Raw genomic sequence first — 22,519 nt, forward strand, 5'->3', positions numbered from 1 at the left:
CAAAGTCGAAGTGAAGCGGCTGAGGATTTTATTAACGAGTAATCCAGCAACGAAGCAAACTCCCGAGTGTCTCGAAGATTAACGATAATTAAAAAACCGGTGTAAGTTGGTTACCCCGAGGAAGCTGCAAAGTAGCAAGATCCCACCCGCAGGAGATCGTGAACTTAAAGAGACCCAGGTGGAAGTGGTCCAGTCCGGGTCAACGATCGGCGTTAGTAGATCGTATCAGACCCCTCAGCAAGGAGGGTGGGTGCAGTGGTGCAGTGGTTGCAGAAGGGCCAGCGAGGTTGGGGTGGCCTCGTCTACAGGCGCCTTGGCACCGAGTGCACCGGGCCCCGGGGCTGCAGTGGTGGGCTGCTTGGTTGGGGTGTACCCGTGTTCTCCCTCCTCCACGGGGCCCAGGGGCCCCATAACTCATCACTTCCAGGCTATTCCGAGTCAACAACAACCGATTGGTTGCCGTGCCTGTTGCTGCGTGCATAGCAATCACCAGCCAGCTTCGGTCCAGCTTACCAGTCAGCGGGGCGGCCTATCGCTGAGGGTAGCGAGGGTGGCGTCCACCACCTCCGTCCGAGCCGCCCCCTACGCCCACCCCCAGCACCAGGGGCTGGGGCAGGAGTGCAGGTAATAATAAATTACTAAACATACATTGTAGCTTCACTTCGACACGTATAGTACTCTACTACTACTACCACTACTACTACTCCTAGTACTACTATTACTACAACTACTACAAATATTAACCACTACCATTACTACTTCTACCTGTACTACTACCGCTACATCCGCTTCTACTCTGCTTGTCGTCGTCGTCGGCAGTGTTTGATAAAATAAAAAAAAGTACAATATAATAAAAGTATAACGTAGTAGCACGTCGAAGTAACAAACACGGTTGATGGAGTAAAAGAGTTATCCAAAACCAAAAACGCACAAAAAAGGTGTAGGGAGGAGACGGGGGCATTGGGTGGAGGTGGTGCGCACATCCTCGGCAGCCCGATGCTGTTCGTCCCGTTCACGGTGCCCACCTTCCCCGCGACGCATCATCAGACGACCCACCCTGCGCATCAGACGCATCATCAACAGCTACAAGCCACTACCCAGAATCCGGTGCAGCAGCCGCAACAACTCACGCAGCTCAATCAGCTGAGCCACCTGAATCATCAAGGCATTGTACCGGCTACGACCAACCAGCCGACCATACACAGCACCAGCTGTTCGCCGCAGCAACAAGCAACCACACCGAATAAGGTAAAAACAATGTTACATCACTTTCTCATGCTCTTCTATTGGATGCACGATTCCTATTCGTCCCAATGAAGTGGAAAAATCGTTGAAATATCCGTACTTTTCGGCTTATCTTGAAGCTGCCATACCGCGAACACTGGTCGGGTTTGTAGGTCATTTATTATTTGAGCAACAGTAAAGCGGTACACGCTGAAAATATTTTCTTAGTTCCTTAGATCTCACAAATAATCTCTGATTAATCTTCTGACACTTTTACATTGAATTGACCGTTTCGATTTTCTGCTGTTATTGATATTATAGAATAACATCCGATATTATGTTTAATACCTGATGAAGAACGCGTGGCTAATGATATAGGAGAACGGAGATAAAAACTTCAACACAATACAAAATTGTGTTGCATTCAATACAAAAAATATTAACAATATGCAAACTTTTATATACTGTCGGGCATAAGAATTAGAATATCCTATTCCTTATATTTATTAATCAACTCTGATCAATTTTACTTTAATTTGAATACTTTAAGATTATGAAGTATGTATGATGCAAATGATGTAGCAGATCTATGATAAGATAACGAGTATTCAATTTATGCTAAATATCATCACGAGTATCCTAATGCTTATAGCTGATACTATATGTATAACACTACTTTGATAGAAACTATAAACGTATACGAAAGCTTAAAGCTAAAACACCAACCTCTATAAAACGACACTTTAGAGAAATAAAAATAATGTACAGCAATACAATTCAATTATTTTAAATACTTTCTCAAAAAAGATATTTTGTATTATATTATGCGAACAAAGGAGTTTTACCGTTATTGTCTTTCTCAATAGCATGATCATTAAGTTACGCCAAAAGTTAATTACGGTTTATGAACTGTTTCGATTTTACATTTATCAAAGTTATTTACCATTAATGACAGTTTTAATTACGGCGATATGCAAAAAACGCTCTTCACGTTGAAGCGAAACGTTCGATGGATTTTCGTTTCGGAGCTCGGAGGAATATCGCACGCAACAATCCTCCAATCCATCATTGCTGATCGTGACAGTTAAAAAATAATGTGCGTGTCTCAATAGTCAGGACAGAGCCGTTTATCATCGAGTTACCAGAATTCCAGTTCGCTGGTTTACATATCGGTGATTCAATTCGAGCTATTCAGTTAAATGTAAAATCGGAACTGACCAACTATAAATAAAATAACAATTCACTGTTCATGTAATCTATTCTGCGTGTATACTGTTTCATTAGCTGACCTTGTCTGCGCGTGTTTATTTATTGAAAACCGGCTTATTATCCTGTTGTTGCATAAATCTATTACCAATAACACGTGTTAATGTGCAAATTATGGTCTTGCACATTATCGTGCACTGGGAGTTTTGTAAAATTATTGTGATCATAATTATTATTACGTGCAGATAACTTTCATGATCTTACTTTTGAAAATTAATTTCTCTCATTTTCTCCTCTGTATAATATTTTGTTCCATTCCTTGTCTTTAATTGTTATTACTTATCGTTAATCAAAGAAAATATTATTTTCACTTCTCACACGATGCTTAATATTTATAAGTTTACTTTGTTATTTATTCGTGAAATTACTAAAGTATCATAAATTGTCAAGAATTAAAGTAGAACACTTATATCTCATAAACTTATAAAATTGTTGATAGAAGGAAACTATATGCTAATAATATGGAAATTCATTGGAATATTCACAGCTAACGCAAACGATAGTATTTTATGAATAATCATCCCCACGATCGATAATTGTTTACTCGGAACAACCTAAAGTTTGTTATAATCACAGATAGAAGCAGTGCAACGATGGATTTTTCCAAAGCACAGTAGATTTCACTTCTTTAAAATATTCATAGAGAAAAGTCATCATACTTTCCTTCTATCTTTGAAGTAATACTTTTTATTTTTTACTTTATTCGTGTAGCGATGTATTTTTCCATAACTATAGCTTATCAAACGCGAAAAGCAAGCCAAATATTCACGCATATTAATGTCCTTAATTAAAATGTCTGTGATATTACCACTGTTTTCGAATCTGAATGGATATTTTATCTAAACTTGATACTTACAATTCATAACTTGCTTCCAGAAGCTATTCAGAAGTTTCATACTTTTTGAATCAATTTTGAATCATTGATACGTTTCTTCCTTCTTTTTATATTAAGATTTAATGCAAAAGGATATGTTTCTAAAAATAAAAGAAATAAGGAAGAACCACAAAAAGTTAAATTTTTCTGAGTACATTATCATCGTACTATTTAACTCATTCTGTTACATTATTTTTTTTTTTACATTAAAAGATGTGTCGAGTGTGTTCTATGCAAGTTAGGTTTTATTATTATCGCCATCTAATAATGCCATTGCAATATCATTGCTGCAAACAATAATATTTCTGTTCTTCACTTAGTACTGAATAATGGATAAAACGGAGGATTCTTCGACATTATTAACTTTTTCATTTAAAAGATATATATTGTTATTAGGGTGAAAATTTAATTCATGATATCCTTTAAAGGTTGAAAGCCTCTTCTGTTTATTGAAACATAAGTAATATCGAAATATAAAAATTCAAAGATCACAGCGGAGCTTAACATGTGCAACGAACGTATAGTAACTGACTATAGTATATAGCACGATAATATCGCATAATCCATCGTATATTAAGTCTTATATCGATTGGCCGTTTAATCGTTATCATAATCTCAGTGACGCTTGACAATAACCTAAAGGATATAATAACTTTTAATTGATATCTATCGATATCGACATTTCTTTGTTTCGATCTCGATTCTTGTGACGGTATCGCTGCGAGAACGATGCAAGAGTCCTATTGCTTCTTTCATTCTTCTCGCCCGCGTTTCCTCGCAGCAACGCGCTTTTATTATCCTGGCCGTGGTTCAAGTCAATTTTCTTTAGCGAGCCATAACTCGCCAGCTGAGTTACTCTTGGGCAAGCATCGTCGAGATACGCAGAGAGCGCGACACGAACTCGTTGCCAGCCAGCGAGAACTTCCTTTAATTCTTAGAGTCTGGCAATCCGCGGGTGGCGTTTCCTCTTCCTTGTGCCGCTTCTTGGAATGCCACTACAGAAGCCGCATGGGACTTCTTGAAACGATACGACCTTCTCCCCGTTGGCGCCGGATTGTCGATGAGAAGAAAAGACGTATTCTTACGATACGAGTTATCAATTACTAAACACATTCAAACATATTCTGATTCTACAGTTACTTACTTTTTTCATTGCGGCAACGATCGAAAGGGAGTTACGCGTCAATTATACGATGCTATGCAGGAAGAACATTGTAGGAAACCTTATTTAATTTTGTAACCGGATAACTAGGCAATTTTCAACTCTTCGCGCTTTGAAAATTGTTATAATAGACCGACTTTAGCACGCTTTTACAGTTTTCAACGATTTTGGTTTGAAAAAAAAAACATTATAAATGTTTGTAAATTTTTGTAAGTATCCTTGTTATTTTTTTTCATATTTTTTCATATTTTATTTTACATTGTTAACGTTGCTATAATAGCATCCGTAGAGTAGAAAGAATTGAATGAATACTTTTGAAGTAAATAGAATGAACTCAGAGCTCTTATTACGATGATCGAAGTGTTTGAAACATATTGTATGTAATCGCATACCAGATAAGGGAACACAATATTCGCTACAATATTTCAGAAATATGAAGTCGAATAGGACATACATAATATGTTTATGAATGGCCCTTGAAGTAAGTTCTAACACTGAGACACCATGGGTATATGTAGTTAATTTTTCGAAACATATTATCAAGCAAAAATTTATAATATTAATCCAATAAAATGTTAGTCTTACTATTCTTCCAAATGCAAATAGTAAAGTATGATTTATATCACTATATACGATATAATTTTAATCAAAGATATAAGTCAAAAGTAAACTTCATTTAAATGTATAGTATGCAAATACCAAGACCAAAAGTAAAAATATAAGAAAAATGTAAATGTAAGAAATAAGTTGTATTTTCACGCGAATAACAAGTAACAACATCTTCTTCCTCTGCAACTTTAAAATCCACCTTCTTATTCAGTCTATCAATACCTTCCAACTGACTGCAAAGTGGGTCATCAAACTTTGTATAAAAATCGTTGCGACGTTCTGATATATTTTGTTAGACGGCTACAATCGTTACTCGAAGTTTCGAGTAAAAAAGGACATAGTTTGTCGATTGTTCTCTGCAACAATTGCAACAATTTCATGCGTGTCGATTATCGAGCGCAATTAATGAGAATAGGAATAAATCTTTAAGATAAGGTGTAGCTTTCATCCAATAAAGGGTTTGAAGTCTGTAGGTAGGTTTTCACGGAAGAATGAAGAAACGATAAAGAAGAGAGGTAGCCGGTGAAGGGAGGGAATAGCAGAATTTCTAAAGCAAGGGAAATAGCTGGTACAGCGGTAGAAGGTCGTGTAGAAGGAACAGGAAGACTTTGAGAGTTGTTCGCGTAACTTTATTAATTAAAGGCCGTTAGTCCTTGTTGCTCGATACATCTTATATACCTACCACGGTCGTGGTTCTCATATACAAAGAAGAATGAGCAACCTGTCCCTTCATCTATTCTGTCTCTTGGCGTCTTGTTCAATGTTCTTACCCCGCGTATCGATCATCGTCAATGTCCACCGTAGTTCACGATGGATCGTGCATCGTGTTATTGCTCCTCAAAAGATCTCGCTTCCTTTATTGTGTTTAGCACAATCATTTTGGATCTTCCCTTTACGAGCATCGTCGCATTGGATTACTTTAAAGGAGTTATGCATTCAGAGAGAAATTTTATTGACGACAAGGCTTGACAGATCTTCTTTGTCTTCTTTATCAGGCTGTATCTCACAAGAATAAAGTTCCATTTGCATGGATATGTTTTTCACTATTAGAGATTTGTACAGAATTTTCGTGTTTGGTAAACTTATTTTTATTTGTTGTAGATTTTTAATATCTTCTAATGACCAAGCAAACACGAATGACAAAAATTCTGTTCTATCTGACTTTTCAAAAGACAAAACAGAAACATGAAGGTAATGCGTGGTTTGCTAAATTACAGAGAACGTTTGATATCGAACTAATCAACGTAGGTTCCTGTACTTGCAGTAAAACAGAGAATATGCAAAGAGAATATGGAGCTTCGTATTACGTACGTGAATATCGAAAGGCATTTCGAGGCAACTATTATACAGAAGTTAGATGCTTCAGATGAAACTAAAACCATTAGGTAAAAATTGAAACATTCAAACGCGAACACTGTTTCAAACAACTTAAATAAAAATTAGAATATTCGAAAATGAGCGTCATTTCAAATTACTTTATTACAATGGTTGGTCCAGATTCAAATATTTCTCAAACTAGAAATAGTAGTAGTATATTAGGGAAAGTGGTAGTATACTAAGAAAAGCTTTTCACGAATAATGAGGTATACAAGTGAAAGTCGCGGCGTCTCGTCGGTCATAGCGCGTTTCCTTCGTGGCGACCGCGTGACTGTTCACCAGCAGCATCCTAGAGCGGCGGAATTATTGCGGTTCACCGGGCCGTTACGCGTCCCTTTTCTTCGTAGCCGCGTGCATTCTCTCCAGGCGTCTATTAACGTCGTCGTGCGAAAAACACTACGCGAAAAAGTAATTATGGCCGAGCTGGGCAACGGTAACCGGCGGAAGAAAGGAGCGGCGCGCGACAAAGGACAACCGGTTAGCGCTTGCCATAATTAGGAAATTGCTTCTCGCATGGTAAAAATGTATCGTGGCGAAGAAAGCGCAGAAGGAACTCATTACGGGAGCGATGCTCGGGGGCGGGCAGGGATATGATGAGGGTGGTTGGGAAGAAGTAGAGCGGTGGTAGGGATGTGGGAGGAAGGACTATGGTGGAGGAAAGTTAGCTAAAGGTAGGAGGCAGGATGGTTGGGACGGTGGCGAGTGGAACGGGGGGTTGCGTAGCCGTTTTCAAGGGAAAGCGACGCGGAGGTTGCTCATGGTGGAAAGGAGCGAGGCGCGCGAGGGGAAGATCAAAGCACTGGAGATGATTTCATTACGACACGCCACTCGTCTACTACGTTGAAATATCAAAAGAGTGGCGGCCTCATACAAGTACGCCAGTCGTCGGCGCGCGGCTCCGCTCGGCGCGGCGTGTGGAAGTTTTCAGCACAATGCTTTTCTTGTCAGGCTAAAGAGAAAGGAAAAACGTATACGGCTATCGCGGAAAGGAGTAGGATAGAACGAAGGAAAAAGCTGCTGCACGAAAGTAACCCTCGCCGTTCTGATTCCCGAGACCATCTCTCCCCCTTCTTCTCTACTTCTTCTCCCTTTGCCCCGAAGGGAAGAATATTATTAGTTCAAGCTGCTGCCTATTGTCGAAATAAGTTCGACCGAGATGTCAGATAAAGATACGCAGTCGATGCACTGGATTTGTTTGGCGTCTATGAAATTCAGTTTTACGGCGCGATCGTTCAATTTTTCATGATCGTCCTGATGCGTTCGGTGCGACTGCATGCTGTGTACGCTGCACGCTGTCAAAGGCATGGGGCAGGAAGTTTATGGAACATTTGAAACCACGTTTTGGAACATTCAGTCACGTGACATACTTATTGTGGATAGTGAAAAAACTTTAACTATTTATATGTGTATATAAAAATACGATCTTTTGTTCGGATATGATTTTTTATTATACCAATATAAAACTTATTTTACTTTCTGTGTTCAATACGTCATATTAACCAACCAATATATTCATAACTAACCTTTTTTAAAGGATATCTACCTCGAATCTTTCGTCGATATGTATCAATTTTTAGATTAAAGGTGATATATAATTTGTTTTTTTTAATGAAGTTCTATCAAATTTCCCCTTTGTTCAGGAATTTCATAATTTCATATTTTCGCTAATTTCCAACATTTCAGGGTTTATGAAGAATGGCGTAATTTCATATTTTGTTCTTTTTTTCTTTTTTCCTACGTATATTGCACTCCAATTATGAGTAATCAACGCCGTAATTACGAGGGTTTAATAACACATTTCGCTTTTAGTATTTCTGCTTTAATGTTTCAAGCTTCTTTTCTTAACGATGCTACAGCTTCTTACCTAGATCACGCAACTTAAGTAATTTCATTCACGATAATAGTGTTAAGTGCAATCTCAATTATTTGTTCACTTTTACAAAATAAAAACACTATTTATGATAGTAATATTCTATTATTTTTATTAATCAGAATTAATTAGATTAAATTAGAAGATGGAAAGTATAAAGAGGGTATAATTCAATTTTGTCCAATAAATGAGTTTTCAATAAATAGTTCCTGAATTGTATATTATAAAAGTTAAAATGGCAATGTCCAATTATTTTCCTTTAACGATCTTCCGTCGTACCTATCTCAATCTTCTTTTAACTGAATGAACATTGATCAAGTCCTGGCTAGTCTGAACACTTCATTACAATTCTAGCCACGTACAAGTTAAATTTTCACGTGTCATTCTTCAAATCGGTCTACATTTGTAACTGACTTTGTTAATTGATCAAGACGATGCAGTATGCCGAACAATAAACGTACGAAAAACTGCCCCATTCGAGAATAATCGGTTTATTAATTCACTTTAGCTTTGGATAATTGATGAAATTCAGCGCAGCTGTGAAGCTTTTAGCGGACAGATTCTCCAAGTTTTTCACATTGCCGACAGGGGCGAACGGAGAAAAAAAGCAGCTAGCGAAGAAGAAAAACTCACAAGCTCAATTAACGTAACCAAGTTTTATAACAATATCGTGTTTGGTTTCATTTTAACCAGGAAAATCTTACCAGTATGCTAATGAGATTTTTATCAACAAAAAATTAGGAATAAAAAGAGTTTCGCCGTTTCGTTATTAGTGTTTCACCGATACGAAGGCGATACAGATCTTTCCAGGGGAAGCCACTACCGTGTCACATTACTCGCTTAACTGGTTCAAGGGGAAACACCTCCAGTAGTGGGGATAAACCATGAACAATTAACGGGCAGATCCTAGCGAACAATTATAGAGTTTCTACTAAATCACAACACCGTTTGCAATTCAAATAATATGTGAAAGCAGAACGCAGGTGAACAATGATGCTATTTCTATAATTTTCATATACAAACTCATCTGAATATCAATATTGTTTTTGACTGCTATGATAACATAATAATAAAAATAGCCGATATATTTAAGAAAGTAAGGATTGTGTGTGGGTTTGCCTTAATCCCGAGTAACTGCGCTAGGAGTCATATGATAGTAAGTTAATCAAGTACATAGTCTTAAATTCCTACGTATAAAATTATAAGATACATTTTTCTTTTTATTTTTAATTTTGATGGTAGTCATTTATGAAAAGAGCTTCGTGATGCAAGTAAGACACGATAAATACATATTCAAGAATAATTTCCCGAAAGCAGTGATAGAATATTTAATTTAATTATTGGCTCAAATAAACGGAATATAAGAACCTGAATTACATTAAATATTCTGGGCGTGCCGCGGGGTAGGCTGGCCGGAAAAATATATATATATTCCCTAGTAATTCCAGCCTTGCACACAGCGGAGGCGTACGTAGCGAAATCGCGAAGGATTCTGAAGCAAACGTGGAAAGTTGTTACTAACTGGAAATATGATACTCGGGCATTGCCGAGAAGTGTATTATCGCCTGCCACGAACTCTACATATTACTCAACTTTCGAAGTTCCGGCTGTAGCGGTTCCAACTGATAGCAGTTTAGAAAATAATCAGTCGAGCTATGTACCTACGTTCTCCTTTCGAACGGGTCGAGTAGTACGCGCGACTGCGTGACTAATCGTCTCTCCTTGGTGTAGCTCGTTAAACCCTTTGATCGACGAGCAAATTTTTCAGCCCTTTACCCTTTTAATATCCCTTCTATCCCGGTGCTTCCGACTCTCGTCCTCCGCGGCCGTTTATCGTCCACAGGTCTCCGGTTGTATCCGTTAACAACCGGCGATCACGTAGAATTACGCGCCGAAAGGGAAGCCCGCAAGGGACACGATACAATTCCGCGGGATTTCGATGGTCCACGGATATCTGGCCTCGTCAGATCGATCTGATACGACGTTTAGTCTTGGAGCGCGCGCGCGCACACACACATTCTCGGATGGGTCAGTAATTAAAATGAAATTCCTAAAAAAGAAGCCGGTAGCCAGCCCCCCTCCCGTAATGGATACAGCGCAGCGGGGACCATCATAAAATTTTACAAATGAGCGTACCGAAGTGGTGGCTTACGGAGAACGGCACTGGGCAGGGGTAGGGGGCAGGACAGAAATAAAAAAGTAGATAGCAAAAGCGAGAACAAAAAAAGGACACTCCGAACACAGCTACATGCCGCTGCTGTTGTTAGTGTCTGCTCGTCCTCCACCTCCATCATTTCCTCCTCCACCTCTTCCTGCTTCGTCTCCACCTCCGCCGTGCTGCACTCGTACCGCAGATACAAACAAACAGCGGGTCATACAGGCGAAGTAACAAATGCCGGACATTTACATTTAGCAGCGAGGGTGGCCTTCTCTCTTTCTTCATCTCTCTGCTTTTTTTCTCTTTCTTTCTCCTTAACGTTATTCCCGCGCCATTCGGTCCGCTTGTTCTCCGTTGTGTTCTTTCTTTTTTCGCGTGTCCTCTCCCCCTCTTTTTTCCTCTTTCTCTATTTCACCTATCTGGTTTCGCTTTCCCCCCTCTATCCCTCTCTTTCTCCCCCTTATTCGCGGGTTGAACGCGTCTGGTAACGAGAACGCGCGTGTGTGCAGGTTGCATTATGTACGGTGGCTCCGTACAGTCCACGGTTAACACAGCGTCGGCCTTCCTGGCACTTGCAAATTTTCCGCTTTTAAATGTTAATTTCAGCGTAATCGATGGTACTCGCTGGGCCGGGCTACCAGCATGCTCAGTCTGACACCCTCTGCCCTTTCCGTCCATCGAGCCTCACCATCGTAGAACATACTGGTCCAACGCGGTTGCCCTTGTTAAGCGGCAAATCGATAGAACTAAAAACTGTTGGATGTACTCTGTCAATGCAAATTCCGTCGAAGCAATATCTTTGCACGGTTCATTCAGTGGGTAGTTTTAGAAAATTTGTAGCGGACGTATAAATAAGTTGCGTAAATGAAAATTTTATCGCGTCCTTGCGGTGTATGTTCTTCTTTAACAGTAGAATCTCGAATATTTCAGCTTAGATAAAACCTCGCTAGCGACCAGGTTCAAAGCATACAATTTTCTTCGTTTCGTTCTCGTTCATTTAACATGTGATTGAAATTACGACACATAATTAGAGTTCTATACAAAATATACAATTGTCTATTAATTTGTTAAAAAGTGCAAATACAGCTACGAACCTTTTGTAAGTACGACAATGCGACAGAAATGTGAAAGGTCATAAAATACCAAAGTGGACTAGCGACGAGGGAGTTGAATGAAACAGATGATGCTATTATGATCAAAATAGTATAAATATTTAGAATAAAGGAAAAGTATATGGTCTAGATAATCTTGTCCTATGAATTATATTCATTCGCGTATTATCACGTAACTCTTTAATTGTAATCATTCAGCGCGGTATATAACGTTGAATTAACTCATGTACATACAGCTCGTATTTTAAAACTCCCGTTATAACATTAATAATGTATCGTAAGCACGCATCAAAATTTAACACGGCTGAGAAATATCGCTGATAATTAGCGTCATAAAACGAACAACATAGGACAATCTCGATGTGGTTACACATTCAAGAGCGGCGCAACGACACGGATAAGTTCCAATAGCTACTTGCGTAATTGTTAATCGAATCAACATTATAAGTGGAAACGTGACAGAAAATTGATGAGCACGACGTATGCAAGTTGGTAGGTATGCAAAACAGAATCTGGCTAATACTGACAACCGACCTCTACTCATTCAGCGAATTACAGATGTGCTTCGCTGGCTGGTAACTACGAGTGTCCAATTACTTCCTGTTAACCGTCCGATTGTCGTCCATCGCCATGCAATGATACTTCTACCTCGAAATAAGCCGTGCTGCGGGCCAGTCACTGCCGCCGACATTCTGCTTAATATAATTACGAAGTATCGATCCTATCCGGTACAAGCGACAAGAGAGAGAAGAGGACGAAGGATTGTTAAACGTTTTGGATAATGTCATTATCTAATCGAAAAAACGCGCGTTTCATCTGTTACTCTTGAAACGCTCTTTTTTCTGTCTTGATCGTCCAAATTTGCATCTTCAGTAGTAGTAGACACTGTCGTAGTCGTAGACATTTTGTAGAGGGAAGCATATTGCTTTGAGATTTGGAATGGATTTCAAGATAATGCGAGACCATTGGAACTTCTTACGTTCAGATTCAATTGTTTCGTATCTCATTCAGTAGTGTCTCGTATAGTGTTAGAGTTTTATAGTGCTTTTGTTTTCACGGTTTCTATATTATAAGACATAAAAATCAAGATACAATTTGGTGGAGAAAAAGTGATCTTTTATTCTCGATAGAAGTGGAATCGCAAGAAGCAAAGTCTAAACTATGTGGAGGAGAAAATGAGATTTCAAAATCCAACTTCATACACTCGATTATAAAACATTACTTGATCTGTACTGACAGAGGGTCACTACACACACTTTCATTATACGCGCTACGTCGTTTTGTGTCTCGAATGAAAGGCCAGATTTGTAAAATAACCTTCGATATTCAACGATATTTCGCAATACAGGTACAAAAAAAAGTAAAAAACAGTCACGTAACATTAACGTATCTTACGCAACTTTTACTTTCTTCTGGTATATCGATGAATTTGTTAGCTCGTTCAGCCTCGCCGTCCAACGAGGCATCGCAAGGATCGAAGTTACTCATCGACATCGCAGCGCATAAAGCAGCTAGGAAAGTTGAAAACAAAGTGGCAGTACGAAATAAGGCGGCATAAAGCAGGGGATGCACGGGGTTGGCGGTTAGAAGGGAGAGTACGCGGGCAACACGCGAGGATAAGAGGGTTGGGTAGAGGCGGAGGGACTCGTTATGCACGAAACGCATTACTTTTATCTCGAGCAAGCCGAGAGTGGCGCCGAATTGCAATCAATTTTTTGTCTTTCTTTCTCAGCCCCACTCATCGCTCACCCTCTTCTTCCTCTGCCTTCTTCTCCCCTCCGCCCAACCGGCTCTCTCATTTTATCCGCAGTCCACTCAGTTCCATTCCTTTTGGTTCCGTTCTGAACTGATCCGTGCCTGGCCTGGGCCGTGTTTCGTTCGTTCGTTCGCTCATTCGTTCAGGATGGCTGGCTGGCGTTACCCCGTGCAACCGGAATTTGCATCCCGAATCCCACTATTTGCATTTCAATTCCACGAGACTCTCGCCACCGCCGCTGCCACCGCCACTGCCAAACGGCGGCTACAAACATAAATACGAATTCAAGGGTCCACAAATGACTATATCTCGCATAACTTCACGAACGATTCTGTGTATCCTGATTAGGTCCGGTTACCGCGGACTATACCGTTTCCTGTTCCACTTACGTACGCCACGGGATTTTGGAATTTCAAGAACGGAGCCGGGATTAAATCGCCCACCGCTGCTACCTCTTTACCTTTTTTATCGTTTAATATCGGTGTTACACGTTTTCTTCGTTGCACAGTTATAATATATAACTGCGTATTCCATTGCTTTGAAAAAGATTTTTATCTTCGGCGAAAAAATGTTGTATGCAAGGGACAGTTGAATAGGCTCATGATCGACTGGAAATGAAACAGTAATTGAAATAAAGCCAAGGTGTGCTGTGTTTTTTCTTTTTTTCCAATTTATAGCTGAATGAAAGTACGGTTGCCTGGTCGTTGAATTATACGCTGAAATTTATTTATCGGGAATTCTATTAAAGTTTAATATAGCGTGTATTTAAAATAACTGTGTTTCCGTTGCATTTGCTTTTGCATTTATATACCTTTATAATGACATGGCTGAAATACACGTATTAAACAGAATAATGCTTCGGAATTTTAACAAAAAGGGAACGATCTCTAGTGTACTGTCATAAATATTGCTCGTATCGTCGCGAATTTCCGTCTATTAAGAATACTAAAGAAGTTGGAAAGGTTGATCTACCAATAATTAGAAGTTCAATCGATACGGTAATTATTATATCTTCAAAATAAAATAATTGAATTACTATTTGTAGCCTCCTTTTGAATAGTAAGATTTGTTATGGAAAATGTTTTTTAAGTAATCGTAATTACTTCATTGAGCAATCCATTAAATTGTAAATGAAAATAATTAAATAAAGTGTATTTTTAGTATACACTTATTGCATATATTCCAAACATATAATCGACTCTATAATTAGTGGGATTAAACTGATAATATAGGATAACAAGAATAATAAGATAAATCATAACAAGATAAATCATATAACAGCGCATCATTAAATTAATCTGTGCAGTCATTAGGGTATATGAAAAAGAACCTTTGGTGAAGAATACGATGAGTTTCACCCAACTTTCCCTTTTCAATAATGCAATTACACTTACGCCGTATATAAGCAAACTTCTACGGGAACATGAATAATTGAAATAGTTGCAACAATTACTTACAAATTTCATCTCCTTAAAAAGTGTATGTATTATAAGAAATGAAAAATATTATAAGAATTAGATTTGTCAGATTTGTTAATTATATAACTTTTTTACTCTATCGCCTCTATAAAGAAATACAGAAAATTATGAAACACATCCCCCGTAACCAATATAATTTCAAAATATATTTAAACAATCGCTTCAACGACGAATATTAAATAGACGCCAAACAATGACCATAGTAAAACAAAAATTACGTCGGTATCTAGAATAGAATGAATAACGTTTATTTCTAGGCTAGCGTAACGTTGTTTCGTGCGAACGAGTTTTCCGTTTTGGAAAACGGGACCCCGGCATAATCCGGCGATCCGATCTGAAAATCCCGCGTGCACCGAACGTTGATGGCCGCGATCGAACCGCGTCCGATGGAACTGTTGGTCGCGTCGCGGCAAAAACGTTAATGCGACGTCTTCCCCAACGTGTGCGCCTCGAAGTACATCCGGTGATTTATCTACGCTGATACACGATAGTAGCCGCGTACACCGCATCAGTGTAACTAACCCCTTCACTCTGGAGAGCCCCTAAGGCGATGCTCTCTTCGACGCTCACGCTCGGATCGATCACATGTGCAGCGGTGTCTCTTCTCTCCTTCTATCCAGTCGCTGGTATCCATCGGTCTCTCTTTCTCGTGCATCAAGTTGGTCGATCGTGATCGTCAAAGGGTCGCTCACTCGTAATCAGTCGTGCGAGGGCTCACGCACGTCCTATCGCGACTATCGGGGTCGTTAACCCCCCACCCCCTAACCGTTCAACCCTCCACCACCGCCACCTCCATTTCTACCTCCTTCGCCATCACCTTCTCAACCTCCTCCTACACCTTGCTAACCTCCGACCCTCTTCTTCGACCTCCTCCTCCTCCTCCTCCTCCTTCACCTTCTCTACTTCCACCTTCTCTTCGTCGAACGATGCACGATCTCTCTGCAACAACATGCAGGCCCTCGTTCAAAGGCGTTGCCTGTGCTCTGAAACCCCGTTTCACGGGCAGCTGGATCTCAGGTGAGACGTGAACGGACAAGAGAAAATACGGGGATACAGCAAGAAGGAAAATAAGGATCGTGCAGCAGGTACTCGTGCGTGTCGATCGCTTTTCTGGATTTTGAATCATGACGCTTGCCTCCCTCGGCTGCTGCCTTCCTCTTTGATCTTTAGACACGTCGTTTATCGACGAGATCGTTATTTAGTTCTTTTCTCTCCTTGATCGAGACGAATCGAGAAGATGCACCGCGACTAGAGACGAGCACGGTTATGGGTTTTATTAAACGGGTGAGCGAGTTTCTACGAGCGCGCTATAATCATGATGGCTATCAAAGTTTATCGTAGTTATCGGTCAATAATTAACCGTATTATTGCCAGGTCATCAAATTCGGCTATCGCGAGCCATTAATAGCTCGCCGATTTAGGTCTAGCTGCAAATTTTCCGTTATCTCCGTAATATGGAGTTTAATTTGCTGTTTGTGTTTCGTAGTGGTATTCTCGTTAGGCGTTCGTTACCGTGTTATTTTCGTCTTTAATGATAGTTATATATAGAGATGATTGTGTAGACTGAAAGCTTAATGAGTACACGTATTAAAATGGAAGATTATTGGAATAGAGGATTTACCGATGAAGAATTAACGAGACGCAGAATTATTGAAGGATGGTTATTGATTCTAACTAATTTTAATTATTATATTCTCTTTCAAAAAATATTAATAGTTCATTAAGGATGTCTAACGTTCCATTAGATTAAGTAATCTTCTTTTTTCTAATGACACTGTTGAAGTTTCGTCTAGAGTGATACTTACAGTTGACTTCAGAAAGTTATAGATAGTTTTAATAAAAAAATTTGATTAGAAAGTATATGAGAATTTAACATTTACACCTGTAAATTTTTACATCGATCACTGAACGTTACAAATATTCAGAAATGCTGAGCGTCACGTGATTCTGTTTTCCCATTTTCCCTCTGTTGCCTTACGAGGAAAAACGACCATAGTGAGACACCGAAGACACGGCTAGTAGATTGCAAATGAGAGCTTTCGCAGTAGCTGTATGTATTTCCTTACTGAGGATTTTAATCCCGCGGGCAACGCGATGCCGGTTTAACGTCCAGAGATTCCAGTGCTCTCTACGTTTTGCCGCTTCTTTCGCGATTATCCGTATTTCACTTTCCTCTCCTTAGTCTGTTCTCAATGTGAACATTCTCTTCGCGGTCCGTTTGGCGCGAATAAAATATTCACCTGTACAGCAACTTGGATTATTTGAGTTCGGATTGCTTGCGTGTAGAATGTCAGAATGACAATGCGCGAATTACCTTGTTCAAAATCTATCGCGCGTATTACAATACGTTTATAATATACATTTGTCTTTATGAAAATTGACACATGCACAAGCTGAATTATTTAAGAACGAACGAGGAAAGACATTGAAGTTTGAAATAACTGCGGACACAGAGTCGCCGTTGTAACTCATCCTTTCTTCTCTCGATGAATCGTTGTCGCGGTGGAAATTGATTGATGAAACGAGAATCGGGATGGAAGAGAGAAATGAGAGAAACTGAATGTTGGATAAAGGATGTCACGCATAGAAAGCATTAATTGCGAGAGATAAAAACGTTTGAAGTTACAAGTAAAGGGTATATGTTAAACGATATATTTTATTTGAACTGATTTTTAACTGCCTGTCAGGGAAAAAGGATCTAACGAAAAATAATTAAAACGTCAAATATTGTTAAACGTTTGTTAAATAATATGTAGCAAATATATGCATCTACTATTTCTCATTTATATGACTACAGTATTAGTATGAATATACGGTAGTACATACACGATCGAAAGAGAATTACATCCTTGATCCTATACGTTGATTGGATACGAAATTCTTGACATATCGGTTACATCGAAATTGGTAGATCAATGATCACTGGTAATCAAGAAGGTTACGTGGCTCTCGTTACTAATCAATGTAATGGAGTACGACGAACATCTCGCATAACAGCGACGATGTCCGGGCTGCTGTAATTGCTTTCGATTGTTGCTTATATGTATATGTATATGGAACATTTGGCTGGAACCAGAGACGCGTTATTATTGTAAACACAAGCAGGGATATACGAACTATGAAACGAGGAGCGTTTAACGGATATCCGTTACATCTTCGCTTGATCTGCTTGGTATCTTCGAATTAGATCAAACCACTTATTATGTGCTTGAAATTTTTTATTACGGGAATAAATAGTCATAAAATTAACGTTTTATATGTTTGCATAAAAAGTCATCTCAATACAATTCGATCGAAAGGAACATCGAATGCAAACGATTGGCACCTTGACATTTTTTGCATGACGTGTTTGTATGACAAGGTATGTAAGTAAATTGAATCTGTGTGACAGTAAAATTTTCCAAAGGTTACTGATCATTTTACTTTAATTGAAACCTTTCAACAACACGAGAGATACAATAAGAGAGAGAGATCGTAAAATCTCATTGATCTTCGTCATCTGTACCCTTTAGATGCTTAAATTACACGATGTCATCAAACACAGGACAGTGAAAGTTGAACGGGGATTGCGCATGTTTGAAAATATTTAAAACTTCTCCCGGGCGTTTAATTAGGACACGTTCGCCCGAAGTTGGCAGAATTATGTTTGCACAGCGCTTAGCAAATATTACTCTGCACAATCCCTTCATAAATATTCCAGAGCCGCGATAAACTAACATATGAGTTCCTTCGATCAAACTTAATCTGTGCAACTCGCGAATTCTCTTGGCGTTAATTAATTCACACGCACGCGAATAAAAGAAAAAAGAACGGGGAAACTAGGAAGGTAGAGGAGAAGAAAAAAGAAAAAAAAAAACGTTGACGATAAAGAAACGCACCCAGAAGTATTTTAATCATTCGTGACAGTTCCGCGTAGGCGATGGTTGCACGCAAACTACATGAAACGTTCAAAAATGTGTTAGGCTGGAATAGAGCCGGAAATAAAGAATTACCGAGCGCACGAGTAATCAAAACGATCGTATTTTCTTCGACACAATTCAAGTGTTTACGAGTTTTCCACGACACGGCTAACCTTTGTCTACGAGATATATTTCCTAGTTTGCGAGGACCTGATATCTCCTATGGGACAGAGACTGTGGACAAGCACCTGCTTGCTCCCAAGATGGTCTTAACACAATACCAGCCGCGCTCTGCTAGTAGCTGGCCTGGTTCAAATAGCTCGTTGCACGCCGGTAAACTACCCGTGCAAACGGTAAACTCAAATAAATCATGAACCTCTGAAGAGACTTCGGGATGCGTTCATTAAAAAATTCATCGAGTCGCTCGCCATTGAATCGTGGTAACAGTCGGAGCAGCAGCTGGCTGCGTGACGAACGAATGCCATGGGAATTCCGTCGAACGGCCGTAATTGGAAACTGATTTGTATTCCGAGCTTTAAGATAATCACACGTTGTAATAGGTATTCACGCGGCAGCTTCTAATTAATTGCCGGTCGTGTACGCGTATCATCTGTAATTGTTTACCTTCGTCACTTTAATTATTAATTATAACGAACAAGCTGCCAGGCAAGTTTCATTTAATTGGATACGTCCACGCTCAATATGGAGTTACTCGGGGAAGTGGAAGCTGGGTCTTGCAAAATTTTCTGTATGTAAACCAATTAATGGCTGCCGTTAGGTGGAATTTTATGCCACGGGATGGAACATAATTCGCTTAACAGAGGAAGAAGCGCGGGCGAACACCGCGTATATACAAGAACCTAGAGGAATTGCGTGTTTACGCGTAAAGTTTTCACTGGCCCTGACAGAGCTTCGCTGGGTGTCAGGATCGTTGGCGACCTATTCGAAATCACACTTTTTCAGGCGCCGTTTCAGCAGGTAACCTGCAATAACCAGATAATAGTTAGCCGAGATCCGAATTTATTTCGTCAGTGCACAGTTGGCTTTCAGCGTTCAATGATAATAGGATAATCGATGAAACTGTCACCTCGTACAAGAGGCGGTCCGATAGGCGGGATTCTGGCGTATTTCAACGAGACAAACCGAAGCCACAGTACGCAGCGTTAAATAATTGCTTGGTATCCGTTCGATTCTCGAGGGTGATTCGAATGGCGGGATTGTCGATGAACCGGGGTGAAGCGAGGCTGCTCGAAATGGAAAACCACGAAAAAAATTGAAGCAACAAAGAGACCGAACAGAAAGAGGGCTGGGTGAGAGGGCGGGAAACGCGGGAAAGAGAGCGACACGAACAGAGGCAGGGGTGAGATAGAGCGAGAAGGAGAGGGGGTGGGATATCAGGTTGGAAGAACAGAGAGATCGGCGATAAACGAATCAACGATCGTCAGCCACAGGCTGACCGCCGACCGCGCCCCGACGCTCTGCGCCAACGAGAAATTGAAAATGGAAATGTTTAATTGCCCGAAAACACGATGCCGCTCTCCACTGCGTCGTTTTATATTTTTCGCCACTTCTACGATGCCGCCGTACGTACCGATCGTGTGTTTTACCAAAGGGTTCGTTTGTTTATTGCGGACAACGGAATCTTTTTGTACTTTAAATCGCAACATATCTTTCGTATTTATAATTGAAACGTTGCTTGTTCATTGACAGGGCATAATATGTTTGGCGCGTTACTGAAATGCCATTGAAGTGTTGTTAAGTAGTTTCTGTTCATTTCAATTTCGATATAGTGGATGCCAGTATATAAAGCATTATAATTCCGTATTTATAAAAATATTTATAATAGCAAAAAATGTTAATAGTATGGAAGTGATAAATATAAATTGTTATTTCCTATTCGGCATATTAGAATTACGTTTTGGTATAACATAACTATTATATTCAATTAAAAGGTATAACATCTGCTCGTTCTCAAGTATATACATGTATATATATATCTTCGTATATATTCCCTTTTCTGTGTATACCTTTTACGTTGCTCGTATAATTCAACAATTTTATGTAAGAAAGAATCGAGAATCGATTAAAATTATATGAACAGTACATCTACGAAATCAATTCAACAAAACGTAAATCGAACTCAAACACGGATCAAATCATGAAAAAATCAAAGTGTCTACGTTACATCCCCTTGTTGTTCCCATTCAAAGAACTGGTCATTAATCAAGCATGAAAGTAGTTTAAGTATCCGTTGTGCGTTTTATATCGCGTTCCAGTGTTGCCAATTTCTACAAGTTTGATCGAGAATTTATCCGTTCTATCATCCACGGATAATAGATGGGAAACGTTGGCCCGTTGCATCGTGATAAATAGGATGCAAGGGTAGCTGAAGAGAATCGATGGAAGACGTCAGACAAGATAGAGGGCTTCTCGAGAAATTGCCATAGACACGGAAATGTGACGAAGGCTGACGAAGCCCCTCTGAGCTACGGATAAATACGGATGTCTTATTATTTCCTCTCGGAGAGCAACAGCTATGACGAGCGACCGGATGCTGGGATCAAACCCCTTGTACTTTCTCTCTTAGCGCCAAAGCGTGTCACGTTCTACCGAGTAGCATTCGGGTTAATTAACCGCCGCAGAAAAGCTCGTGTTTCCCTGCAGTTTAGGTGCGCCTGATTTGCATGTAGAAGTTCATATCGCGAACCACGGGGTCGTTGGAACGTTTTTGTATAGGCGAGAAAAGAAATCTCTAGGCGAGTATGCCTGATATCTGCCTCGCTGTTTAGAAGAAAATTACGACGGCCTTTTTCGTAAATTTTCGTAATTTACGGTGAACTGAACTTGAATTTCGTTGGGAAATTTGAATACCACTAGGGTTGCTTTTGGGTAGAACCTATACTATAATGTGTAAAGGGTAATTTGTGAGAGGTGATAAAAAAATATCACCGAAATAAACAGGTACGCGGATGGTGTTTGAGCATACGAAGTTGAAAATTAATTCGGAGAAAACGTGAAAGGTTCTGCAATTTGTTTTATTATCACGAAGATGTAATATGTCGAAAATACAGAATAAAATGTTTCAGCCTGTAGCTTCGTTTACGAGAAAATCTAGTTTGAAAATTCATGAGGTACGTGTACGTTTAACTATCTCCTCCAATTCCTCCGTTCGTTTCAATTTAGTCTGATAATTTGTGAGATGAATTAATTAAACTATTTGAAAAGTGTACAGTATATTTTATCCTGTGCGCTTAATCAATGGTTAATACAAACACAGATGGTATAGAAATGTAATCAAACGTATGTAATAGATTTCCAATCTTGATTTTCTTGAAACCTCAAATCAAAAATATTTGTCATAAATTTTCATAAAAGAATTCTTCCTTTATACATTTAAAATCATTGTTTCGATCGTCATATAATGAGTTATATGTGACGCTTTGCATATGAGGGAACCTATTTTTAATTCTTTAACGAAGATACCATCCAACTTGGCTGTATCATCATTGGTTAATCTGCAATATTTACCTGGCATGTTGGCATTGCAACATGTTTGTCGAGTACAAATAATAGATCTTTATCAATAAAAAAACTTAATTACTCGTACAATCCGTAAATCCACGCTAACTGGAAGAACATTTTTATTTCTTTCAGCAAATACTCGCACATCCCACGCAGCTAAAATAACCGATGCCTTTTTATATAACTGTATATTTAATAACACGGTGCAACAT

At 39.4% G+C, this 22,519-nt stretch overlaps 1 protein-coding gene and 1 long non-coding RNA gene across 7 annotated transcripts in view; one reads left to right on the top strand and one right to left on the bottom strand.

Moving 5' to 3' along the window:
* The first annotated feature begins 342 nt into the window (after positions 1–342).
* The window catches only part of LOC100643794 (nucleolysin TIAR), a 580,836-nt gene continuing 558,659 nt past the window's right edge, over positions 343–22,519 (top strand). For 4 of the 6 annotated variants that reach the window (XR_007223603.1, XM_048404767.1, XM_048404762.1 and 1 more), the window contains exon 1: positions 343–1,248. Coding sequence is in view for 3 of the 6 variants with exons in the window: in XM_048404767.1 (XP_048260724.1) it covers positions 997–1,248 (252 nt within the window). In the remaining 3 variants the exon portion in view is untranslated. The remainder of the gene's footprint in view (positions 1,249–22,519) is intronic. The other 2 variants (XR_007223602.1, XR_007223608.1) reach the window with 2 other exon arrangements.
* Positions 14,973–22,519, bottom strand: part of LOC110119944 — a 343,350-nt gene continuing 335,803 nt past the window's right edge. Inside the window, exon 4 of the long non-coding RNA XR_002308472.2 lies at positions 14,973–15,825. This is a non-coding gene — a long non-coding RNA (uncharacterized LOC110119944). The remainder of the gene's footprint in view (positions 15,826–22,519) is intronic.

Source organism: Bombus terrestris, chromosome 1 (genome assembly GCF_910591885.1).
Source record: "Bombus terrestris chromosome 1, iyBomTerr1.2, whole genome shotgun sequence".
NCBI classification, from domain to species: Eukaryota; Metazoa; Arthropoda; class Insecta; order Hymenoptera; family Apidae; genus Bombus; species Bombus terrestris.